Raw genomic sequence first — 21,475 nt, forward strand, 5'->3', positions numbered from 1 at the left:
GGAAAATTACTCAGAAAGATATCAATTTTTTTATTATTAGATACTTTTGTTACTTACCCATTCGCGAGCAAATAATGTGGGCACTATTTTGTCAAACCTGGGCACGATAATATCGAATCAGTTCGATAATACCGCGCCTCTATTTTTTTTTATAAATTGACAATAAATACTTTTTGATTAAATTTCAGAAGTTTTTGTTATGCGGTTATTGTACCTGAATAAATGTCCTACTAATTACTCAATGTTGTTTCTTTCAATATCAAATAGTTTCCTAATTATAGGTCCAAGTCCTTAGGGGCTCGGTATTATCCAACTCTCCCGTAAGTCGAATTTAATCAAGAATGAATTGTATAACTCGAACTACGCCTATGTCGAACTATACGTAACTCAACGAAAAATCTTGCTCCCGTGGTGTTTCGAGTAATACGAGTTAACTCTTAACTGCATTAATTATCATATTTGATATATCGTATTTTTAATACTGCTAGGGACATCTATGAGCGAGTGTACGAATTTTATGACGTTACTCATTGGAGACAGTAATTCGGATATAGTGAAATGATTTGCAACATTAATCGCAATTTCTCTTAATTCTGGTGGTGTTAAATCGATTTCGTCAGACATAACTAACGAATTTAATGAGTAATTGTAAATTATTTCAAAATTCTAAACGTACGATTCATATCCAAATTTCGTAATCTGTCAATGTTCGTAACAGTCACACCAACTGCAATGATACAATACAAATGTCACTAGGATATTCAATCTAAATTTTTCATTTAATTTCGACAATAATTCACAAAACTTGACTGAAATAGAGAAAATATCGTCTAATACTCGTTGCAGAAGGCAATTCCAACACTCATGCGTTCGAATTTCGCATTCGTGTTAGAATAGAAGCCCATTCTGCAACTTGTTTTAGAATATAGTCCGTTCAGGAATTATTGACATCCCGGGTGGCTGGTGGAAAATCGAAATTAAGTTGGTAATGGCTCATTCGATCAGTAACATTTTGAATTGCAGATTTCGGGTTGGCATTGGAAATGTCATTGACAGGAGGTTAGATTATTCAGTTTGTTTGTATTATTGGTTTTGATCCAAGAAATTTTGAAACTAAAAAGTTGTATCAATTTCAAACACACATTGATTAGTTTATTTGAGTATTTCTCACAGTACTGTTTGAAAAAAGAAGGCAAGTCATTACAGCCTGGATTATTAGAGGAAGAAAATCTGTGCAATACGATTTCACCTTCAAAGAATCATTGAATGATTTGATCGTTACCAACAGCAACCAATATATCAGTCTGGATAAAATTTGACCAAAAAGCATCTGAATTTCAATAAATCAAAGACAACATTACATAAAATTTATTGGTCACAAGTTCAAAACAGTAAATAAAAGGAAAATTCTTATTGATAAACAGAAAAATATAATAAGTTGAGTACGATTTTATGGTGAATACGTCAGAGGAAAGAAAATATAGAGGTGCCTTATAGCATTTGTTGACATCGCTATAACATTTTTGTTTACAAACACTTATAATGTACTGCGTTGCCATTCTGAGGAAGAAGTAAACTTTTCTCCGTTCTGTGGCATAGATGTTTTGCGAATATTGTGGGGATTTGGCAACACGGTTCTGTTGTTGTTATTGCACGTGACAACTAGAGGGACGTTAAGGGTTAACTGTTCATTTTAATTTCACGTTTGTAATCGTCGTTATTTTATACAAGTTTGTGAATTTAAAGTTACATATTGTTAATTTTAATCATGGTAAAACCTCGAAAAACATGTATAGTGTGTAAAACATCCGGAAATGAAAACCTAACCTATCATAGGTAAGTTCACGTTTTGAGTCCATAGGCGTAGAATATATCTCGTCTAAAAAATTCGATCCATTCTTTAACGATTTCCTAAAAATTTTCTTGTTTTATGTGCGAATCTATACGCATCTCTAATATCTATCCTATTCATGAAGTAAAATTTAACCATAAGAGACACTAGAATGAAGTGTAATCTGAATAATGTGAAATTGTAATGCAGTGCCAACTGTGGAATTTTTTCTAAAAAGTATGTCAGTAGATTTTTGATAGATTTCTGAACGATGATGGTAGATTTTTAGTAGATAACTCCAAAACCAGTAATCAGTAGAAAGAAAGAATTAGAAGAACGATTCCGTTGAAGGAGAGGCTCATTGATCATTTCGGACAGAGGAACTGTTTTTTTGATTATCATACATAATTGTTTTTCAAGCCAATTGACCTTATTGATTCCTTCAACCCAAAAAGAAAAATTATGAAGCTGTCATACTTATCGAAATTGTAATAAATCATGTGTTAAAACTTCTTAGTGTTATTACTGTGTCTTCTCCCCAATGCATTATGAATCAAATTTGAAACAAATGAATTCCCCCTTTATTTTTGAGAAAAAAAGTTAGTATGAATTTTTTTAACTTACAACTTCTGTTGTGTCGGCAGCACACAATTGCACTTTTCTGTATTGTGGGTTGCTGACTCATAAAACGCTTTGAAAATATTGGCAATATGAGCCAATATGGAACGAGCGGTTTTTTATAACAGCAAAAACATTATTATTAATTGGAACTGTTAATGTTACTTTCTTGTTCTCCGCATATTTCGTCGCTATAAACAATAGTATTCGCATTATCGCTAATTTCGATAAGTTTATTAACTTCGCTGTGTGTGGCAAATTAATTCAAGTGTTAGTAACTGATAGAGACAGTAATTAGTTATAAGGTTCAAGAATATCAAGTGCATGACAACTGGTGTGCCATCATTGAGGGATCCCTCCTGGCCTACGAAAGAAAAGGAAGCCCCCAAAATCATCACGGCCCATTTGGAGTTGGTAAGAGCTTTTATATTCAGTTTCTCATTAGCGGAAAATCTGTGAATTGTTTTTGCCATCGCAACATCTATAATAAAAATACAGTCCATACTCGCTCTACTTATTAAATACAGTGAAGAGCTAACAACTTCTTTCTCTTTTGCAGTCAGGCTATAAATTAGCCTTTTACTGCTCCATCTCAATATAATTCACCTCTGGTGAGCTATTTTGATCTGCTCTAGCAGGTGGCAAAGTTTGTGTAATCATTACACAATCTCTGTGCCAGTAAGGGTTTGGCTCTAATACACACTTCCTAGAGAAGTGCCATCTTCGGTCGTTTGTGTTTCCTAGGAGCCGAACATGCGTAACACATGACCGGCCGGATGGTGGACTTATAAAGAAGAAGCTTGTTGGAAAGAGACATTTTTGTGCTTTTGCAAAGTAGCGGTTGCAACGCTGCCGCTGTTGTCTTTCCCCTTCGTCACAGCTGATGTGACGTGTTGGTTCCAAGTGAGCTTTTTGTCAAGTATCACTCCCAGATACTTGGCCTCGTTTTTCCATTACAATCCTCCTACCGAACATTACGACGAGTCCGATGGGATCTATTTTCTTTCGGCTAAAAAAAACTGCTTTGATCTTCTCAGGGTTTCTTGTAGGTACTTCGTTGCCATTTTGGGACACCAAGAACTGGCAAGAAAGGCGGTATCGTCAGCGTAAAGTGCCATGGAGTTTTTCACCGTTTTTGGCATTTCGGATACATATATTGTGAAAAATATTGGAGACAGCAGAAATCCTTGCGGAACTCCGGCTAAAAGAGACCTCTCTGAAGACAATACTCCGTCAAATCTGGCTCTAAACTTGCGAGAATGCAGGTAAGAAGCTAAAAGTTGGACCATGGAGAGTGGGAAACCTGCCGTAAGCAGTTTGTATAGCAGTCCTTTGGGCCGTACTTTATCAAACGATTTGGCTACATCCAAAAACACAGCTCCTGTGACTTGTTTCCGGTTATATCCATCCGTGATTGGTTCCACTACTCGGAGCACTTGTTGCACAGTGGAATGTTGGCTTTAAAAACCGAACTGTTCCTACTGTATGATATTCTTTTCTTTCGTTATTGTGTTGAATCTTTAGCATTGACTATATTCGTCAGTGCTACTAAAGCTTTTCGAGGGAGGTTCCGCAACGTCAAGTTAGTAATGCCGTCCGGTCCTGGTGCCGTTCTCACTTTACTCGACATAATAGTGTTCTGGATTTCCTGAACGGTTCGAAACCAATAGCTTCCGTTGATTCATTTTTCACTTTGCGGTTGACGTCCTCAATGTGGTCCAATTCCGCATAGTTGTAACTACAGCTGCATTGGCGTTGGAGGTTATCTGCGAAAGCTTCAGACTTTTCTTCTGGACTGTATACCATTCCTCGTAAACCGTGAATCGGCGGGGTTGGTTTCCTATCTGAGTGCAGTGCTTTGGCCATCCGCCAAACACTGTTGTCTTCTGTGGAAAGAGAAAGTAGTTTCTCTTCCCAACTATCATTCCGGACCTTTCTGAGAGCCTCCTTTTGACTCTATCGTTGAGCTAGAGTGCTTCTCTCTGATAAGCTCCGCCATCAATAGGTTATTACCACCAATAACACCCAAGAATCGCTCGAATTTCATGTTTTCTATTTTCAGCTGTTTGAAATGCAGGAATAAGAAAAAACCTTCTAATTTTACACAGACATCCTAAAGGACTAATGAACACGTAGGTACCTTTCATTTTGCAAACACAGAACCTTTCAGAAACTATAATTGATCATTTCAAAGAGCGATTTAACGAGCACACATATATAGGTATTAAATATGAATAACAAATATTAATCGCTCATTGAAATGATCAATTATAGTTTCTGAAACGTTTATTTGTGATTGCAAAGTGATAGATACTTACGTATCAATTAGTCCTTCAGAAAGTATGTGTGAAATTAGCAGCCTTATATTATTCATTCGGTACCTGCATTTGTCCGATTTATTGTTACGTGAATATTGGCATTTTTTCGATATTCCGCTTGAATTATATATTTATTTGAAGTACCTATATGTATTCGGTAATGATTGATTGCAAGTACTGACTTTGTTTTAAAGGTAAAAAAACCTGACCCGCCACCTCTTGTCCACATGTTTTTGGATAAGAACAAGATCTATGTTAAAACTGTCGAAATCAAAATCAGGATAGATATTTTTCAGGGGGACACGCAGAGTCTCTTCTGGTTTTGTTTGGCGCTAAACCTACTGAGAAGCCAGTTAGATACATCGACGACCTCAAGCTCTACTCCGCTAACGACGAGCAATTGGGCAATGTGGTAGCGTTCTTTGAGGCTATCGGAATGAAGCCGGGGAAAGATGAATGTGCCGTGGTTCAGGCGAAGAGAGAAGTCAAGTACAATTAATAGGGGACAGATCTGGTCGGCACGCAGAACTTGACGATACAAGAATGCCAGAGTCTTTCATCTTCCTCAGAGCACATCAAGCCCTAAGATCCCTGAAATGAAATGAAGAACATTTTCAAGGCAAAATTTGTAAAAAAAATTTTTGTAGTCTCATTCTAAAATAAATTGAAGGACAACAATCAATACGGTAAGGCCTTTCGGTTTCAAGGTGGACAGAGAAATGGGGAATCAGAAAAATTGGAGAACAAGATGAATATTTCAAATTTGATCGATAATTTTTGAAGGTCCTGAGAAGGACCGATTAGTTAGACGAACCATTCTCATCACAACAGTAATTTTTATATTCACTTCTTCTTCTTCAAAGGTGCTGCTTTTTTCGGAGTTGCCACAGACTTGACTGATTTGGGTTTTGGAGCTTTCGGTTTCTTAGTTGGCGATTTCGCAATCTTCTTAGCTTTAGAAGGGGATTTGGCGGCTTTGGGGCTCTTCTTCTCGGTTGTTGCAACTGCTTTCTTCGTTTTCGTTACAGCGGCTTGTTTTTTGGCAACAGTAGACTTCTTTTTCTTCTTGTCGGTCACCACAGCTGATGCCGAAGTGGATTTTTTAAGATCATCTTTGGACTTGGAGGTGGCTTTTTTAATCACTTTCTTCTGGGATCCCGATGTCGAACCACCAGCTGCCAATTTGAACGAACCAGATGCGCCTTTTCCTTTTGTCTGAACTAAAGATCCAGATTGCACAGCTGATTTGAGGTATTTCTTAATGAAAGGAGCCAACTTTTCCGAATCTACTTTATAGTTGGAAGCTATAAATTTCTTGATGGCCTGCAATGACGATCCACTTCTTTCTTTCAAATCTTTGATGGCGTTATTAACCATCTCTGAAGTCGGAGGATGGTTGGGTTTGGCCTGTTTCGCGGTCGCAGTCTTTTTCTCGGATTTCTTCGCAGTTTTCGCACCGATTGGAACGGACGCACCGCTTTGTTGCACCTCTGTATCGGCAGAAGACATTATCGTGATAATTGATGAAATCGTTACACGGTATATATATTTATCTATATATGTATATATGTATATATATCAAGAACGTTAGATACACTTTCTGCAGGAAAAATACTGAAAATTAATGCATTAAAACTGAAGTCGACGGAACTTTGGCTAGAAATGTATGAATATGAGGATTATTTCGAGCAAAATGCTCAATTGATCAATCCTTGAAATTTCCGAATGGAAAAATCAAAAATAGAAAATTTCTGCACCATATCGTCTAGAAATATTCCCGGAAAATTTCCCATAATCGATAATAAACGACATTCGAACGAAGGAATGTGAATTCCGGTATAAAACGCTATCGTTAACAAAGGTGGTCCTTCGAGCCAGAGTATTGGCCTCAGTTTTCTCCATGTAATTTGATTAATAGGAAATATAATCAATTGTATTTCAGGGAACGTAAATTGTTCGAATTTTCATTAATTCAAAGCATACTTGATATAATCGATAACTTTCCTACAATTAGGGTTATTATAGTTCTGAAAGTGGCGAGTCGGTAGGGTGATCTAGTGTGGATGAATCTTCTAACTGTTCAATGAAGACAATTTTAAATCAACTCGTGAGAAATAACAGACAGGAAAGGATAATAATCGTATTTTGGAGCAGGCTGGAAATGTAGCTGATTGTTCATAAATTCATAGAAAAGCTTTTCCGCTACATAATGCCGTAATACAAAAGAGCGTTCGGAAAAAGTAGTCAATCTAATATGAAAACTCGATTAATGTTAGACACGCACTAACGGATGAATTACCTGAAGAACGGACCAGGAGGTAATCATACAAATTAATAGTTTGAAAAAAAAAGGATAATATAAAATCTCCATAAAAAAAAACAATTTGTAATCCCATACTGGAAGCAGGAATCAGCGAATGATATAAATGGGAACCAGCGATATCGTGCAAACAAAACTATATTACCTCATTTAATTAAGATATCAAATAATTCAGTAAGTAAACTACTTTTAATAATTCAAGTGAAATACTAAATTGTTAATTCTGCACTTCAAACATGTGAAACTTAAGTAACACGGGAGAGTATAAATCTCAAGTATAATATTGTCAGTCCAATGGGCACTGGAAGAATGTCTAGGTAAAGTTGCTTCACCCTCCACTCATTATTATTATCATATTATAATAATATTGTATTATAATTATATTATAATGGATATGGAATGTCTTGATGATGAGTCTGATAACTCACTGGCAGATTGAATGGTCATAGAATCGAAAGTATAAATTTCCATCAACTCGTCATTAAGCTGAACGATGAAGAGAGCCTGAAATGTTTATGATGATGAGTACATACTGGCAGATTTAATTTTTATTGTTATTAACGGTCATAATAGTGCCGTAATGTAATTTTCCATAAATCTGTTATTGAAGAAAAGAAGAAAGAAAGAGGTGAGCAATGAAGAATTTTTGCTGGTTTATGCAATGGTATTGTTGATCGGAGTCATGTAATATACAGCGAAAACAAGATCCCTATATGAAGAATAAGGAATATTGTTCAAAAAGCATTAATACAAGGATGTGCCACGTCCCCGACACTTGTTAACAATATAGAACAGAAATGAACATCTGAACACGCTGAGAGGTTTTGGTGAGCAGTTTGCATGTAATATTTTTGGCAGACGCTCTATTGTAAGATTCACTACTAATGATGTTATATTTAAGTGAAAGCAATTAATATGATTAATACCGGCACCACTGACATCATCAGCATATTTAATGGCCTAATATATATATATATATATATATATATATATATATATATATATATATATATATATGAACCCAGCGGTTCATATTTGACACCCTTATGAGAGATAAGTTCAACGGTTGATATATATGTTTTTTCTTTGTAAATATAATATGGATTGTACCGTGTGTGAAATATTGTGCAATGCGGGATAGGAATGAGAAAATTGGCTTCTCGATTAGAAAATGTGTGATCTCGTTATACGCGGAGGGGATTAACTTAGCGAGAATTATCAACTCAAACGGGTGGGATGAACGGAACTTCTTCTTCTTGATAGTGCCAATCCGTTATCGGATATTGGAGACCATTCTGGCTATTGTGACCTTATTCACTGCTGCACGAAACAGTCCAATTGTTGTTTCCCAGAACCAGACTCTCAAATTTCAGAGCCACGAAATTCTCCTCCTGCCGGGACCACTCCTTCCCCCAACCATGCCTGCTGTATTAGGGGTTGTCCATTAATCACGTGATCTTTTTTTAGCATTTTTTAAACCCCCCTCACCCATTGGTGATACGTAGTGAGGTTTAAGACCACCCCCCCTCCCCCTTCGCAACATCACGTGTATTTTTAGTACCTACAACGAATCTTAAAATTTTCTGAATATTATCTTAATTTAAATACAGGTATAAACTATAATCTTTCTTCTGAAATTAAGGACCATAATAAAAATGTCCACACCAGGTTGCAAGTTTTTTTTGATTGCCATAACAATAATAATAAACGAAAAGTGTAATCATAGGAAAAACATGTATTGTACTAGTACATGAATATATTTAATAAGAAGTCGTATTTTGGTCTTCTTGTTCAGGTCGTGAATCGTGAAAAGTTTTTTCATTTTAATGAAAGCTGCTCTTGCCTTTTCAATCCTACAGCGGATTTCCCTTGAATGATCCCATGCCGAGGTACGAAATTGTTTCGACTCTCTACCATTCTGTTGTCGATGTAAAGTTGATGAACGGAACGCGCAGAAGAAATAATTATATATCTTATCGCCGCCTACCGTCATCGATTCTGTGAAAATATTTTATGGAATAATTTATATATGCCCATTTCTTAATTTGTTCAAATTGATAAAATAAGGTGGCAATAAAATTTGGATAAGAAATTTTCCTCCTAGAGCACTACTAACTAAATGCTTATAAACTTGAATAGACAACACTTTTGTTTGTCCTCGGAATATTTATATATTTTGTGATCGTATGGTCACAGCAATTCCAAGTAAAAAAAAATTAATAAATAATATTTATAGTTGGGTGAATGAAAATGTTAGCTGTTTACCCTTAACGGTGAATTCCAAAAGAATTATCTCGTCATTGTAATTTGGTTGCCCATCTCACGGACAGGTTTAGCCTTTGTGGGAATTTTGTTTGCTTTCGGATTGTATGATATTTGTGTAATGGAAAAAACGAAGAAACGTTAACTTTGTGGTCCTGAAAAGGACCGATAGCAATATTTCGATGGTGAAATTTAACCTCCGAAACCGTACAACGTACGACCTTGGCGTTTCAAAGCATATACGACGTCCATTGCTGTTACAGTCTTCCTTTTTGCGTGTTCGGTGTAAGTTACAGCGTCTCTAATAACGTTTTCTAGGAATACCTTAAGTACACCTCTAGTTTCTTCGTAAATCAAACCAGAGATACGTTTCACCCCTCCGCGGCGGGCCAATCTTCTGATAGCGGGCTTCGTGATTCCTTGGATATTGTCTCGTAGAACTTTCCTGTGACGCTTAGCGCCACCTTTTCCCAAACCCTTACCACCTTTGCCTCTGCCAGTCATTTTTCCGTTAACGATTACAATAACAAGAATTAAGTAAAGGTTTTACCGTAAAATACGGCTTTTATACCATCACAGTTTTCCCCACCACTAGATCTACACGACCAACCAATGATATTGCGAGAATGTGCAGTGGAACCGCCTACCTATTCCGCTATAAATAGATGAATCTAAGATTTACCTCAACTAGTTTATACCCATACTCGAGATGGCCCGTACGAAGCAAACGGCAAGAAAATCCACTGGCGGAAAGGCACCGCGTAAGCAACTTGCCACAAAAGCGGCACGTAAAAGTGCACCCGCTACGGGTGGCGTAAAAAAACCTCATCGTTACCGTCCAGGTACCGTAGCTCTTCGTGAGATCCGTCGTTATCAGAAAAGTACCGAGCTGTTGATTCGCAAACTTCCTTTCCAAAGGTTAGTGCGCGAAATTGCCCAAGACTTCAAGACCGATCTCCGTTTCCAGAGCTCCGCCGTGATGGCCCTTCAAGAAGCTAGCGAAGCTTATCTGGTCGGTCTATTCGAAGATACAAATTTATGTGCCATTCACGCCAAGAGAGTAACCATTATGCCGAAGGACATTCAACTTGCTCGACGTATCCGTGGCGAACGTGCTTAAGCATCTTTTTCACAAAGTTTAAAATCGGTTCTTTTCAGAACCACAACTTTTTTTTTACATTTATACAATTGATTGCTTTCTTATAAGGTATCCCAAATTAAAGATCCGATATCAATAGTGCAATATAACCTTACTTAATTTCTTCCAACAAAATGCGTTACGAATTTCAATTTTGATTATGGATATCAGTCTTTTGATATCCTCTATATCTTGGCGCAATAGCTTATTTTAAGCTGGAAGCAAATTATGCCGTCTCATTTCCAATTCGATCATTCAACTGCAAAAGATTCTGATGACCAGCATTAGAGAGAAGCGATACCGTGATTTCTAGATCACGTTGTGAAACGTGAACGTTACTTTATGATATCAGTGAAATTAAAGCGTGACGTGATCACTGTTTAGGTTGCTTGTTAATAATATTTGTATGAATCACCCAAACCTGGGTTCGATTATATTTGCAACTCGAATTGGTCACTCATTCAAAGCAAAATTGTTATGAAAACATCCATTTTTCTTACATATTCAACTCTTTTCCTTATTTCAGATTTAGTTAGGAACGTAACAGAAGGATATCGACTTTTCAAATGTTTCCTCAAATTTGAAGAGGTGATTTTGAAAGATAATTTCAACTTGCATAAATTACAAGTAGCATAATTTACATCAACTTTTGTGAAGAAAGCCCAAAGATTGCTGGTCTTTCGCCTGTTATTATTCTTTCGCCTATTATTATTATGTCGCTGACGTGTTTTCGTTTATTTTTTATAATACAGAGTACCATTTATTGCTTCGGTCGACAACTTCAATATAGAAAGAATTTCTTTGGGGTTGTTTATCAAAGATAAGCATAAAATTAGAATTTTATTGCCACCACCAATTATGCAGTAATGCAGTAGTTATTAGTTTGCAGCAAGTATTTATTGTTTAACTAGTTCTACAAAAATACTTCCTACAGCATGCAAAGTTGCCTACGATGCTGGGATTGTCATAAAAATATGCAATTATGTTAGTCGAAAAAGGTTCCGAAGCAATAAAAACATCAGGCTGCCTTCATAATTTACGATTGCAACGGACGATGATATGCCCTGAAAAGATCTGTGAAATGTTCAAACTGTGATCCCGTCACGCTCTGTATTCGTTTTTCGGAACCGTGACTACCTGTGACATTCTGATCTCAGTGATTAAATCACAGTTCGTGAAATATCGCTCTTCTCTAATCAGCATTCCACCGACTGTTTCATAACATTTTGAAGAGGATAATGAGCATACAAGTTGTAAATAACATCCCATCACCAGTAAGGGTTAATGTACAACAATCTAGCTTGCGACATGTTTGGAATACCATAGACGATGAGATGGCGGTAGTTTTTGCAGACACTCGCCATTGCTAGAGTCCATCGAACTCTGTGCTAAGCTTTAATTCTTCGGGTTTGATGAAATGTCCATCAGTTGATTATTCAGGTGATGCGTCAGCAGTGTTGTGAAAGGCAGTGCTATGGTTCCTAAATGGTTTTGTCGGAGATGACCCGGGACCAACTTCTATTTTCTTTTGAAGTTTGTAGGTTCGGGTATATACCCGAACTTAAATAGGTGGAGTCAATTTAGGTGGTACGATCTCAAATAAAAAGTTTACACTGAGAAGCCAATTTTTTAGGAGAGAGAGAGTAGTTGAGACTAGTTAGTTAGTTAGAGTGAGTAGTGACTACAACGAGTCTAGTGAGAATAGTGAGTTTTCCAGAGAATTATCCAAGTCCTCTGGTAAGTTTTCTGTTGTGATTTTTAATGTTTCAAGTGTTCTGTGTAGTAGACGTGTGATCGCCAGACAAAAGAGTAGACTAGGAGTGAAACGCTCGCAAGAGCGGGTTCTCATTAGAATCACGCTTTAAAATTAGGGATATTGTAAGGAAGTCGACGGAATTTTGTACAGCCGTGACTAGACTCAACATGGGTACTCCAGCAAACGGTGGCCCGGTGAAGCCGACGGCAAAAGAGGTCGAATCAATCCTGGATTACTTTGCTACAGACTCCGACACACTTATGATATTATTCATAAAGCTTGGAGAGAAGCTAGGTATTCCAATGGACGACGTTTCAAGGAAAAATAAACGAAAGAAAATGCAGGTAAAAACTACTGAGGAAGTGTCCATCAGTACAAAAAATAGATTCGAAAACCTGGCCGATTCTGATGATGTCATCATGGACTCTGAGGACGACAACGCCCACGCCCCCCAAGGTTCTTCCGAAAAAGATGGCGGCACTACAGCGCCATCTATGAATCAAGACGCACAAACAACCGGGAAGAAAAGGCGCAATTCGAAAATTGATTTCCCCCCCCTGAAAGAGAAAACCGAGACAATCTCCCAGGTAACTCCCAAAAAAATACGTGTTCCACCAATAAAAGTGATCAACACGGCATCGTTCCCGTCCATTGACAAGATGGCAAAGCAGATGAACGTTAAAATAACGTCAGCCAAGGAGAACTCCAAAGGTCTCCACATATACACCGCGACCCCTGATGACCACAGGAAATTGACGAAAGGACTGGAAGAACACAATCAGCAGTTCTTTACATTCCCACTCCAAGAAGACAAGATCCTTAGAGTAGTAATTCGCGGAGTTCCCTCACACGACAATGAGGAGTCAATAAAATCCAAGTTGTCAGAACAAGGATTTGACGTTCTCGAGGTGACACAGATGTACCGGAAAGAACAAGGGAAAAAGATTACTTATCCTCTCTGGCTGGTAAAGCTCCCTAAAAATGATGACAGCAAAAAGATCTACAACCTAGAATTTCTGGGTTACTTCAGAGTGAAAGTCGAGACTCAGAGAACCAAACAAGGCCACAGACAGTGTCACAGGTGCCAAAATTACGGGCACACTCAGTCCACCTGTAGGCTGCAACAAAGATGCGTGAAATGCGGAGAAGACCACTTCTCAATAGAATGCCCTAAACCTAGGACCACTCCGGCTAAATGTGCCAACTGCGCATTAAGTCACCCGGCAAATTTCCGTGGCTGCAAAGCTTACCCCGGAAATAACCAACAGCCGAAAAAAACAGAAGAAAGAAGGTTTTTCAATTCAAGAAAAACCACTGAAGGAGTTTCCTATCGCTCTGTCGTGTTGAATGAAGTCAACACACCCAAACCTACTACGCCAAAACAACAAAAAGAGCCACAATTAACAGAAATGCTGTCACAAGTGACACTACTTCTTACCCAGATTGCGAGTCGTCTTCAAAATTAGGAGACCAAATTGCCTAAAAGTGCTAGCCTGGAATGCCAACTCCTTGCTTAATAAAAATCTGGAACTCGGAGACTACATTCCGAAGAAAAATTCGACGTCGTGCTTATCAGCGAAACTTTCCTCAAACCTCAGGACCACCTAGTCATCCCGAACTTCATCATCTACAGAAGTGACCGTCTAACAGGCAGAAACGGTGGCGTTGCCGTGCTTGTTAACAAATCTATCGAGCACGTTCGGACGAGTAACTTCAACACGGTTAACCTAGAGAATGCTGCCGTTAACATCACCATGGCCGACAACAGGACTTTAACAGTCGTTGCAGTGTACAACTCCCCATGTAAAGCCCTACTGCCTGATGACCTGGACCAAATTCTTGCTACTCCGAACGAAGTAATTCTAGGAGGTGATCTGAACGCTAAGAGTACAGCATGGAACAGCCGGCTTAACACCCCGAGAGGACGAACGCTTTCTTCAAACGCATTGAAGAACAACTACACTGTAGTTGGACCCGACCAGCCAACCTTCTTCGGCCACGGAACTCCAGACATATTGGACGTGTTCATACTTAAGAACATCCGATACAACTACAGTGTACACACTGAAACTGTTCTCACCTCAGATCACAACCCTATCATACTTCAGCTGAACGAATGGCACGATATTCCCCAACCTCGACTTGCGAACAAGTTTAGCTGGGAAATCTTCACCCGAACACTAATGGATTCCACGAGACCACCCACCATGTTAAGTTCCAGTTCTGATATAGATGATGAAGTTCAAGCGGTCACTCTTGAAATTAAAAAAGCCATAGAAAAAGCTACAACTACTATACCCCAATCTGCATCAACAATCAATAAACTACCTCTTGAAATAAGGACGCTGATAAGACTGAAGAACCGTGCACGACGAACAGCTCAACGGACCCTCGACCCCAATGATAAGAGGGAAGCTAACAGACTCGGAAATAAAGTCAAGGAAGTGATCCAGAAATACAGGAACCAAAAGTGGCAAGCACTTCTAGAAGACATAAACGAAGAATGTAGTGATCACGACGCCCACTACAAACCCCTATGGCGCCTCAATAAGACCCTGAAGACCAGAGGCAATCGATCACCCCCCATCCACGGTCCGCAAGGTTTGGTCTATACGGATCAAGAAAAAGCTAATGTGTTCGCGGAGAAACTTGAACTCCAGTTTTCTCCGAATCAATCCCCTGAGGATGACGTTGCCTTCGAAGGTATGGTGGAAAGTAGCGCCAGGAGGATAATGGGAGAGGAAACCTCTGAAGCAATCCGAACCACCACCATCGAGGAGCTCAAAGATATCATCAAATGGTTAAAGAAGAAGTCATCACCTGGCGAGGACGGGATCAATAATAACCACATCAAGCATCTACCGGACAACATATTAGCTCAAATGGTTAATATAACAAACGCCATTCTCAGAGAGAAATACTTTCCAGTAACATGGAAAAACGCTACGGTTATTATGATCCCGAAGAAAGGTGATAACCCTCTATTTCCCCAGAGCCATCGACCAATAAGCCTATTGTGCACACTAGGCAAACTAGTCGAAAAAGTCATCCTCATAAGGCTCCAAGAAGAACTGGACGAGAACAACATTATCCCCCCAGAACAATACGGGTTCAGGGCTGGTCACTCAACTGAACTTCAGGCTCTTAGGTTAACGGAAAACTTAATCCTGAACATCAACAGGAAGCACTACAACACGGCCGCATTTTTCGATGTCTCAAAGGCATTCGATAAAATGTGGCACGAAGGACTAACATTCAAGATGAACCAGTTGGGCATTAACAAATCAATAGTCAAATTAATTGGGAACTACCTCAAACACAGAACATTTCAAGTCAGGATAGGATCTTGCTTATCATCACGAACCCACATCACAGCTGGAGTACCCCAAGGAGGAGTGGTTTCTCCAAAACTGTATAACATCTACACGGCAGACATTCCCACGGATCTCGCCAACGACACCAAAGTGTTCACCTTCGCGGACGACACCGGAGTACTAGCACATTCCAGGAATGTCAACCTCGGAGTGCGCTATTTACAACGAGCCACTGACACCATCCTTGAATGGATGGCCAAGTGGAAGATTAAAGTTAATGCTGAAAAGACACAAGCGATAGTCTTCAGCAGGAAAGCAACACTTCCCACCGAAGAAATCGAGGTGAATGGCGAGAGCATTCCGTGGAAAAACCAAGTTAAATACTTAGGGGTTACATTTGACAGGAAGCTAACTTGGAAAGACCACATCAACCAAGTTAAGGAAAAAGTGATCACAAGGAAATGTCAAATGTACCCCCTACTAGCTCGCTCCAGTAAACTCAACCTAAGCAACAAACTTAGGCTATATAAATCAACAATTCTCCCAGTGATGTTATACAGCTCCACGGTTTGGGGACAAACCGCAAAGACCCACCTCAATACCCTAGAGGTGATGCAGAGCAAGATCCTAAGACAGATAACCAATGCCCCCTGGTTCATCAGGAATAAAAACATAAGGAATGATCTCCAGATCAGCAGGATAAGTACTAAAATCCGACTCCGAAATTCAAAAATTCTACAGAAAATAGAAGATCACCCTAACCCCACATTAGAAGAAGCCCTCAATTATGACATAGACGAATATTCAAAAATTAAAAGACCAAAATTGGCATTATCACTGGCCGGTGACCAACCCTGAAACCGGCAACCAAGGCGTATGAACGTGAACGCCCCCTAAACCCGCACCGATAACCACAAGGAGTCAACGAGTAAAAGTGCCATGCACTGACTTAATAATTAAGAAAGATCTCAGCCAGCCAATTTTTTAGTAGAGAAGTAGCGAGAGTAGAGTGAGTAGTCAGTCGAGTGAGATTAGTCGACAGAGTAAGACGTGTCAGCAGTGAGTAGTGATTTCCCAGCCCACTGGTGAGTTATTTTTTGTGATTGTGTATGTTGTAATTTCAGTGTACTGTGTTGTTCAAGTGTGATTGTTGTAAAGCAAACAGGCCCATTGAAAAACGCTCTTAGGAGCGGGTTCGATCAGAACCCTGATCTATTCCACCGTCTCTAACGCGAGTGAGACAGTCATGGATGCGACGACGAGTAGTTCCCCGGTCAAGCCGACAGCAGATCAAGTAGAGACAATTTTGGACTACTTTGCTTCCGATGAAAAAATTTTGAGGACATTATTTATCAGATTAGGCGAAAAATTAGGTATCCCAACGGGTGAAACTCCCGAAAGGAGGTCAAGGAAATCGAAAAGGCAGAAAACACTCCCAAAATCTAATGAGAATTCCCCAATTCAGACAAAAAACAGGTTTGAAATCCTTTCAGACCTTGAAGTCAACGAAAAACTTGATGACGTCTCCATGGTCTCAGACGATGAAGACTCTCAAATTGACCACGCCCCCAACAGCGAATCCGGTAAAGATGGCAGCACATCAGCAACCCCCACCCAGAGGAACACCCAAAACAACCACGCCCCCAAAGGTTCGTCATTCAGAGGTACAATCGAAAACATGCATTCTATTCCCCCACCCAAGACCAAGATAGAATTTCCCCCTCTGAAAGAGAAAACCGAGACAATCTCTCAGGAAACTCCCAAAAAAATACGTGTTCCACCAATAAAAGTGATCAACACGGCATCGTTCCCGTCCATTGACAAGATGGCAAAGCAGATGAACGTTAAAATAACGTCAGCCAAGGAGAACTCCAAAGGTCTCCACATATACACCGCGACCCCTGATGACCACAGGAAATTGACGAAAGGACTGGAAGAACACAATCAGCAGTTCTTCACATTCCCACTCCATGAAGACAAGATTCTTAGAGTAGTAATTCGCGGAGTTCCCTCACACGACAATGAAGAGTCAATAAAATCAAAGTTGTCAGAACAAGGATTTGACATTCTCGAGGTGACACAGATGTACCGGAAAGAACAAGGAAAAAAGATTACTTATCCTCTCTGGCTGGTAAAGCTCCCTAAAAATGATGACAGCAAAAAGATCTACAACCTAGAATTTCTGGGTTACTTCAGAGTGAAAGTCGAGACTCAGAGAACCAAACAAGGCCACAGACAGTGTCACAGGTGCCAAAATTACGGGCACACTCAGTCCACCTGTAGGCTGCAACAAAGATGCGTGAAATGCGGAGAAGACCACTTCTCAATAGAATGCCCTAAACCTAGGACCACTCCGGCTAAATGTGCCAACTGCGCATTAAGTCACCCGGCAAATTTCCGTGGCTGCAAAGCTTACCCCGGAAATAACCAACATCCGAAAAAAACAGAAGAAAGAAGGTTTTTCAATTCAAGAAAAACCACTGAAGGAGTTTCCTATCGCTCTGTCGTGTTGAATGAAGTCAACACACCCAAACCAACTACGCCAAAACAGCAAAAAGAGCCACAACTAACAGAAATGCTGTCACAAGTGACACTACTTCTTACCCAGATTGCGAGTCGTCTTCAAAATTAGGAGACCAAATTGCCTAAAAGTGCTAGCCTGGAATGCCAACTCCTTGCTTAATAAAAATCTGGAACTCGGAGACTACATTTCCGAAGAAAAATTCGACGTCGTGCTTATCAGCGAAACTTTCCTCAAACCTCAGGACCACCTAGTTATCCCGAACTTCATCATCTACAGAAGTGACCGTCTAACAGGCAGAAACGGTGGCGTTGCCGTGCTTGTTAACAAATCTATCGAGCACGTTCGGACGAGTAACTTCAACACGGTTAACCTAGAGAATGCTGCCGTTAACATCACCATGGCCGACAACAGGACTTTAACAGTCGTTGCAGTGTACAACTCCCCATGTAAAGCCCTACTGCCTGATGACCTGGACCAAATTCTTGCTACTCCGAACGAAGTAATTCTAGGAGGTGATCTGAACGCCAAGAGTACAGCATGGAACGGCCGGCTTAACACCCCGAGAGGACGAACGCTTTCTTCAAACGCATTGAAGAACAACTACACTGTAGTTGGACCCGACCAGCCAACCTTCTTCGGCCACGGAACTCCAGACATATTGGACGTGTTCATACTTAAGAACATCCGATACAACTACAGTGTACACACTGAAACTGTTCTCACCTCAGATCACAACCCTATCATACTTCAGCTGAACGAATGGCACGATATTCCCCAACCTCGACTTGCGAACAAGTTTAGCTGGGAAATCTTCACCCGAACACTAATGAATTCCACGAGACCACCCACAATGTTAAGTTCCAGTTCTGATATAGATGATGAAGTTCAAGCGGTCACTCTTGAAATTAAAAAAGCCATAGAAAAAGCTACAACTACTATACCCCAATCTGCATCAACAATCAATAAACTACCTCTTGAAATAAGGACGCTGATAAGACTGAAGAACCGTGCACGACGAACAGCTCAACGGACCCTCGACCCCAATGATAAGAGGGAAGCTAACAGACTCGGAAATAAAGTCAAGGAAGAGATCCAGAAATACAGGAACCAAAAGTGGCAAGCACTTCTAGAAGACATAAACGAAGAATGTAGTGATCACGACGCCCACTACAAACCCCTATGGCGCCTCAATAAGACCCTGAAGACCAGAGGCAATCGATCACCCCCCATCCACGGTCCGCAAGGTTTGGTCTACACGGATCAAGAAAAAGCTGATGTGTTCGCGGAGAAACTTGAACTCCAGTTTTCTCCGAATCAATCCCCTGAGGATGACGTTGCCTTCGAAGGTATGGTGGAAAGTAGCGCCAGGAGGATAATGGGAGAGGAAACCTCTGAAGCAATCCGAACCACCACCATCGAGGAGCTCAAAGATATCATCAAATGGTTAAAGAAGAAGTCATCACCTGGCGAGGACGGGATCAATAATAACCACATCAAGCATCTACCGGACAACATATTAGCTCAAATGGTTAATATAACAAACGCCATTCTCAGAGAGAAATACTTTCCAGTAACATGGAAAAACGCTACGGTTATTATGATCCCGAAGAAAGGTGATAACCCTCTATTTCCCCAGAGCCATCGACCAATAAGCCTATTGTGCACACTAGGCAAACTAGTCGAAAAAGTCATCCTCATAAGGCTCCAAGAAGAACTGGACGAGAACAACATTATCCCCCCAGAACAATACGGGTTCAGGGCTGGTCACTCAACTGAACTTCAGGCTCTTAGGTTAACGGAAAACTTAATCCTGAACATCAACAGGAAGCACTACAACACGGCCGCATTTTTCGATGTCTCAAAGGCATTCGATAAAATGTGGCACGAAGGACTAACATTCAAGATGAACCAGTTGGGCATTAACAAATCAATAGTCAAATTAATTGGGAACTACCTCAAACACAGAACATTTCAAGTTAGGATAGGATCTTGCTTATCATTACGAACCCACATCACAGCTGGAGTACCCCAAGGAGGAGTGGTTTCTCCAAAACTGTATAACATCTACACGGCAGACATTCCCACGGATCTCGCCAACGACACCAAAGTGTTCACCTTCGCGGACGACACCGGAGTACTAGCACATTCCAGGAATGTCAACCTCGGAGTGCGCTATTTACAACGAGCCACTGACACCATCCTTGAATGGATGGCCAAGTGGAAGATTAAAGTTAATGCTGAAAAGACACAAGCGATAGTCTTCAGCAGGAAAGCAACACTTCCCACCGAAGAAATCGAGGTGAATGGCGAGAGCATTCCGTGGAAAAACCAAGTTAAATACTTAGGGGTTACATTTGACAGGAAGCTAACTTGGAAAGACCACATCAACCAAGTTAAGGAAAAAGTGATCACAAGGAAATGTCAAATGTACCCCCTACTAGCTCGCTCCAGTAAACTCAGCCTAAGCAACAAACTTAGGCTATATAAATCAACAATTCTCCCAGTGATGTTATACAGCTCCACGGTTTGGGGACAAACCGCAAAGACCCACCTCAATACCCTAGAGGTGATGCAGAGCAAGATCCTAAGACAGATAACCAATGCCCCCTGGTTCATCAGGAATAAAAACATACGGAGTGATCTCCAGATTAGCAGGATAAGTACTAAAATCCGACTCCGGAATTCAAAAATTCTACAGAAAATAGAAGATCACCCTAACCCCACGTTAGAAGAAGCCCTCAATTATGACATAGACGAATATTCAAAAATTAAAAGACCAAAATTGGCATTATCACTGGCCGGTGACCAACCCTGAAACCGGCAACCAAGGCGTATGAACGTGAACGCCCCCCTAAACCCGCACCGATAATCACAAGGAGTCAACGAGTAAAAGTGCCATGCACTGACTTAATAATTAAGAAAGATCTCAGCCAATTTTTTAGTTTTCACTTATCGTCAGATTGATCGATTGAAGATGCCTCCTAAAACTAGCGGAAAAGCTGCCAAGAAAGCTGGCAAGGCCCAAAAAAACATTTCTAAAAGCGACAAGAAGAAGAAACGCAAGAGGAAGGAAAGTTACGCTATCTACATTTATAAAGTATTGAAACAAGTCCATCCGGATACGGGTATTTCAAGCAAGGCTATGAGCATCATGAACAGTTTCGTTAATGATATTTTCGAACGCATCGCCGCCGAGGCGAGTAGACTTGCTCACTACAACAAACGTTCGACAATAACCAGCAGGGAAATTCAAACAGCAGTGCGCCTTCTCTTGCCCGGTGAGTTGGCAAAACACGCCGTCAGCGAAGGAACTAAAGCAGTAACAAAATACACCAGTTCCAAATAAAGCAGGAATTGTTGTTGCATATCAAACGGTTCTTTTCAGAACCACAAA

The 21,475-nt window shown here is 40.1% G+C and overlaps 4 protein-coding genes across 4 annotated transcripts; 2 read left to right on the forward strand and 2 right to left on the reverse strand.

Moving 5' to 3' along the window:
• Nucleotides 1-5,332: 5,332 nt before the first annotated feature.
• LOC123675407 (histone H1B-like) lies at nt 5,333-6,361 on the reverse strand. The gene is made up of 2 exons (XM_045610761.1): nt 5,640-6,361; nt 5,333-5,358 (listed from the first exon to the last, which is right to left on the reverse strand). Exons 1-2 carry the CDS (start codon nt 6,274-6,276, stop codon nt 5,333-5,335), a joined length of 663 nt encoding a protein of 220 aa, XP_045466717.1. The 5' UTR covers nt 6,277-6,361.
• A 3,134-nt stretch (nt 6,362-9,495) lies between these two features.
• LOC123675083 (histone H4) lies at nt 9,496-9,880 on the reverse strand. The gene has a single exon (XM_045610329.1). It carries the CDS (start codon nt 9,851-9,853, stop codon nt 9,542-9,544), a length of 312 nt encoding a protein of 103 aa, XP_045466285.1. The 5' UTR covers nt 9,854-9,880; the 3' UTR covers nt 9,496-9,541.
• Nucleotides 9,881-10,058: 178 nt separating this feature from the next.
• Nucleotides 10,059-10,469, forward strand: LOC123675408 (histone H3). Its single transcript, XM_045610762.1, has one exon. It carries the CDS (start codon nt 10,059-10,061, stop codon nt 10,467-10,469), a length of 411 nt encoding a protein of 136 aa, XP_045466718.1.
• A 10,542-nt stretch (nt 10,470-21,011) lies between these two features.
• LOC123675090 (histone H2B-like) lies at nt 21,012-21,475 on the forward strand. The gene has a single exon (XM_045610335.1). It carries the CDS (start codon nt 21,056-21,058, stop codon nt 21,425-21,427), a length of 372 nt encoding a protein of 123 aa, XP_045466291.1. The 5' UTR covers nt 21,012-21,055; the 3' UTR covers nt 21,428-21,475.

The sequence above is a fragment of the Harmonia axyridis genome, chromosome 3 (genome assembly GCF_914767665.1).
Source record: "Harmonia axyridis chromosome 3, icHarAxyr1.1, whole genome shotgun sequence".
In the NCBI taxonomy this organism is placed as follows: Eukaryota; Metazoa; Arthropoda; class Insecta; order Coleoptera; family Coccinellidae; genus Harmonia; species Harmonia axyridis.

Bases quoted from the DNA above. Each gene is read 5' to 3' on its own strand.
- LOC123675090 (XM_045610335.1), top strand. From the start codon at position 21,056: ATGCCTCCTAAAACTAGCGGAAAAGCTGCCAAGAAAGCTGGCAAGGCC.
- LOC123675408 (XM_045610762.1), top strand. From the start codon at position 10,059: ATGGCCCGTACGAAGCAAACGGCAAGAAAATCCACTGGCGGAAAGGCA.
- LOC123675083 (XM_045610329.1), bottom strand. From the start codon at position 9,853: ATGACTGGCAGAGGCAAAGGTGGTAAGGGTTTGGGAAAAGGTGGCGCT.
- LOC123675407 (XM_045610761.1), bottom strand. From the start codon at position 6,276: ATGTCTTCTGCCGATACAGAGGTGCAACAAAGCGGTGCGTCCGTTCCA. The intron at 5,359-5,639 runs AAGCAGCACCTT...ATTTCATTTCAG, and splicing joins GTCTGTGGCAACTCCGAAAA to GGATCTTAGGGCTTGATGTG.